This window comes from Cucurbita pepo, chromosome 17 (genome assembly GCF_057944985.1).
Source record: "Cucurbita pepo subsp. pepo isolate OVF chromosome 17, ASM5794498v1, whole genome shotgun sequence".
In the NCBI taxonomy this organism is placed as follows: domain Eukaryota; kingdom Viridiplantae; phylum Streptophyta; class Magnoliopsida; order Cucurbitales; family Cucurbitaceae; genus Cucurbita; species Cucurbita pepo.
In genome coordinates, this window is record NC_141814.1 from 2,670,608 (window position 1) to 2,674,792 (window position 4,185).

Here is a 4,185-nt window from a genome sequence, read left to right on the forward strand (position 1 = left end):
GTTTACACAGATTTATAAGAAATGTTTCATTCGTTTCGCCAAGTTAAAAAGTTAAAAAGTGGAAATAATTTAATTTTTGTAAACAAATTAAATAAGAAATAATTGCTGTCGGGAACTCAACTCCTGAATTGTGTACAAAGAACCCATGTCTAGATCTGCACGAAATTGGATAATTTTAATATAGAAAATGAAATGACAAAATGGGATGGGGAAGTCCTCTTAAGGCTATGCTTTGTCGCCCTCTCTACATTCTCCCTTGTCAGATTGAAAGTTCAGTACAGAAATCTGGTATTGGATTAGATATGGTCCATGAATATTTTTACACTACAAACAAATTAGAAATCCAATCATTTCCCACTTTCTAAAATGCTTGTGAAATCTACTTTATTCAACACATTATATATCCTAATTGTTTTTTATTTTGAATTCGATCCTCATACTTTAAAATATTCAAATTTAACCCATATATTTTCAATAAATTTAAAATTGGTCACCTATTATAATTATCAGAGAAGTGGACTTTTGCAACTAAATCGGAGAATAATCTCCCCAAAATTTGCTCTATAATCAATGATTAAGATTAATTAAGAAGAATGGGAAAGGTACCACACCTTCATTGTCTTGATTAAACACCAAAGGAGTGCTGTGCTGTGCTGTGTTGTGTTGTGGAGAACATAAAAAGTTCAATACCCTCACCTTTATTGAACTTCAATGGCCAATATTTGTTAGAAATTCCCTTCCAAAATAACACTCTCCCCACAAATCCTGGGCTGCAAACTCTTCAACTTCAGACTTTCAGCCGTAGTCTTGAACCAAGCTTCCCACCTCCCACTTTGGCAATCCTTCCATTGTGGCAACATTTCCACAACATACTTCTGCAACAATTTCTGCTCAATACCCTCCTTTAGAAGTTCTTCATGAACTCCCAACTCTCCTCTCACGTCCCACAACACACTGTTTAGTCCTTGGTTCTTGCAGTAATCTAGAATGTTCCCCAAACTTAACTGATCCACAACTACCGTTTCAATCCCCTTCTCGGCCACAGTCGCTTCTTTGTCGGTTAAGATTACTACTTCCGTAGTTGCATCTGTGATGCGAGGAATGTTGATCGAACCATCAGGACTCGGTAGAATGATCCAAAGGGGCTGCTTGGCTCCAAGTTCTTTGGATGCAGGAATTTCAAATTCCCCAGATGATGAGGTAGGAGAAATTAGAACAGCATTATATTCTTGCAGTAGTTGTGAATAGTAGCCACCAGCGTCTGCAGCTCCTTCCCCAACCTGATCTATAAAGCAGCCATTTACAGAGAGGGAGTACCTGTGGTCAATCAAGCGTCGCCATAAGTCAGCAGTTTAAAAAAAAAACACATGAGATGAGACATAGATACGATATGACCCAACATTGTGACACGTTAGTTTACATGCTTATTATAAAGCATGAATTGTTTACAAATACGTATCATTTTTATACAATAAAGGAACTTAAATCTCAGTAAATCTATCCATTTATGTAATAAAAAGAAGTTCTATGTATTAGACTATCAAAAGTGTTTGGCATAAGTGAATGACTTAGGGATATTAACCCAAGTATTAGGGATTCATAGATGAGAAACTTTGACAAATGCAATTTTTCCAAAAATGGAATTTACCTCAAAGTAAGAAGAGGCTTCCCAGTCAAGATTTGATGAATATAAGCTTCATTAAGCTTCTTGCAAGAATCTTCTTCCATCCTCACAGTCACATCAATTCCTGCATCTCTGAGTCGTTGGACACCTTTGGAAGCAACAATAGGATTTGGATCCACCATACCAATCACCACCCTTTTCACTTTGGCTTTTATTAGAGCCTCCGTGCACGGCGGAGTTCTTCCATGGTGATTGCATGGCTCTAAACTAACATATGCTGTCGCATTTTCTGCCAAATCCCCAGCTTCTCGCAGAGCAAATACCTAATCATTTCATTTCTTGCTTCAAAAAATCAGTGGCACTTTTAAATCACAAAACAGATGGGTAAGATCTTGTTTGATAACCTGTTGCAGTAATCTTTATAAAATATAAGCATATTTTTAGAATAAAGAAAATCTAAGAATAAGTCTTCCTTTTCAAAGTCTCACTCTTATTTCTCTTTTTTAAATTCTAAAATTTGTCTTTTTGTCTCCTAACTTTTTTTACTCAATTTGTTTTCTAAATCATCTCCTAATCTGTGTAGCCAAGTTCAATTTTGTCCATGATATTTAACCTCAATTTTTATCTTGTAAAGAATACTTTCTATTGACAATTTTTATTATGACTATAACAACGAAACATGGCAACATGATCTTTGTTTCATAGTTTCATACAAAACAAACAAAATTACAAAATGTCTCCAACGTTTATAGTTGGTTTCAATTTTGCTCCAAACATTTGAGAAGTTTCAATTTACCATCAATATTCTAATTTCCATTAAACATTAAACAAATGTGCTAACACAAAGGGGTTCTTTTCGAACAAGTTGAAAATTTGGGATAGAATACGAACTTCTTAAAAGTTAGTAACAAAATCATATCCAACCACCTAAAGGGCCTTTCGTGTAGTTCTTAATTTTTATCCACCTATCTCTTGCTTATCTAGCTCTTTCTCGACAACCCTTCTTTTCATCTTTCTCACTTTTCCTTTTTTTCTATCTTTTTTAATCTCTAAAATTATCTTTTAAAAAAAGTTGTCATACATTCTAGAAAAAGCATGAAACCAAGAATAAAAGCACAAAAAAAGATTCTATAGGTTATAAATAACTACAAGTTTTCACCTCTGTAAAGCCAAAACGCATAAACTCTGAAAAGAGTAAAGTTGTGGCGAGAAAATGGAATGGAATTAGAGATTTACCTCAGCATGAGGTTGACCTGCTTTAGGATGAAAGCCTTCGCCAACAATCTTCCCATTTTTAACAATTACACATCCCACCATCGGATTTGGGCTTGTGTGGCCAACAGCCTTCCTTGCAATCTCCAAAGACCTCCTCATGTAAACCTCATCATCAGCATCACAATCAGTGTCTTGAATCGCACTAACACATTTGGCCAAATGCCCTCTCCTACATCTCTCTGATTTAACCGTCCATTTCAGTGAACTCAAAACCCTAGATCTTGAGCAATCATAGAGCCCAAGTTCGTCGTTGTGATGGTAATGGTGATGGTGAATTGATGGATACTGAGGAAAATTAAGGGACATAGGTGGAGTAAATTTTGGAGTTGCATTCCTTCAACATCAAATAGGAACAATCAGCAACACAACTTGAGTTTACATGAAAATTCCCTAGCAGAGCCTACAAGTTAAATCAAGCCAAATTCTGCTCCATTTGTAATGTCTCCAGGACATTTAGAGAAATTCAAACTCAACAGAGTAGTAAAAACCGGGGAATTTCAAGTAAACAAAAAATGTAACGACCTGGAATTCGTTTCACTGTTTTCACAGAAACAATTCTCGAAGAAAATTCCAACATCATTTTCCACCGAACAAGCAGCGAGATGAAAATTAAATACAATGAAGAACCAAAAACAGATCGCACCGAATCAAAATACTTAAATCAAGAAACGAGAAACAAAGGATACTAAAGGAATCGAGAAACAGAGCAAGTTCAAAGCAAAATTGTATCCATATCGACAAATCATAAAACATGATTCTTCTTACAGATTACGCGTTTTTGCAAGTGAGATTCATCGGAAAGTTAGGGAGGGGAACGAAACTCACCAGAGGGAGGAGAAGGAACTGAGAGCCATGATTCGCGTCGCCATTCGGAGAAGCGAGAATCGCCCCTCCTTTCAACTCCCTTTTCATACAACTCCGCTCTTATTTATTTTAACAGATTTCTCTAATATTTCCCCTTTTTTTTTTTTTTTTTTTATAAACTTTTTGACAAAAATAAGAACAGTTGACTGTGACCGTTGGTATCCTTATTATAATATAGTGCAGAGTTTAAATTCTTTGGGAGCCATTTCAGACAAAAAAATCTATAATTAATAAACACTTAATAATTCAACCAATAATTATACTTAATTCATATTATTCTTTAATTCAAAATATATTTAATAGCGGTGGTGAAATTCATACCCACAAGAAATTGTTCTTCGTCTAGTGGATATCCACAGATAAAATATCTACTATAAACCAATGCATCAATCATGTAAGATAAACTTCAAAGAATATGTGAA

General features: G+C 35.1%; 1 protein-coding gene across 3 annotated transcripts; it reads right to left on the bottom strand.

Annotated features, from left to right (window-relative positions):
- Positions 1 to 520: 520 nt before the first annotated feature.
- PYRD (Cytidine/deoxycytidylate deaminase family protein) lies at positions 521 to 3,882 on the bottom strand. Of its 3 annotated transcripts, none has more exons than XM_023658477.2 (4): positions 3,725 to 3,882; positions 2,861 to 3,233; positions 1,649 to 1,947; positions 521 to 1,317 (listed from the first exon to the last, which is right to left on the bottom strand). In XM_023658477.2, exons 1-4 carry the CDS (start codon positions 3,766 to 3,768, stop codon positions 726 to 728), a joined length of 1,308 nt encoding a protein of 435 aa, XP_023514245.2. In that variant the 5' UTR covers positions 3,769 to 3,882; the 3' UTR covers positions 521 to 725. The 3 variants fall into 3 exon arrangements, with proteins under 3 accessions (XP_023514245.2, XP_023514246.2, XP_086975012.1); XM_023658478.2 differs by having other exon boundaries at positions 2,861 to 3,184; positions 3,725 to 3,865; XM_087118886.1 differs by lacking the exon at positions 3,725 to 3,882 and adding an exon at positions 3,586 to 3,660 and having other exon boundaries at positions 2,861 to 3,184.
- Positions 3,883 to 4,185: the final 303 nt, after the last annotated feature.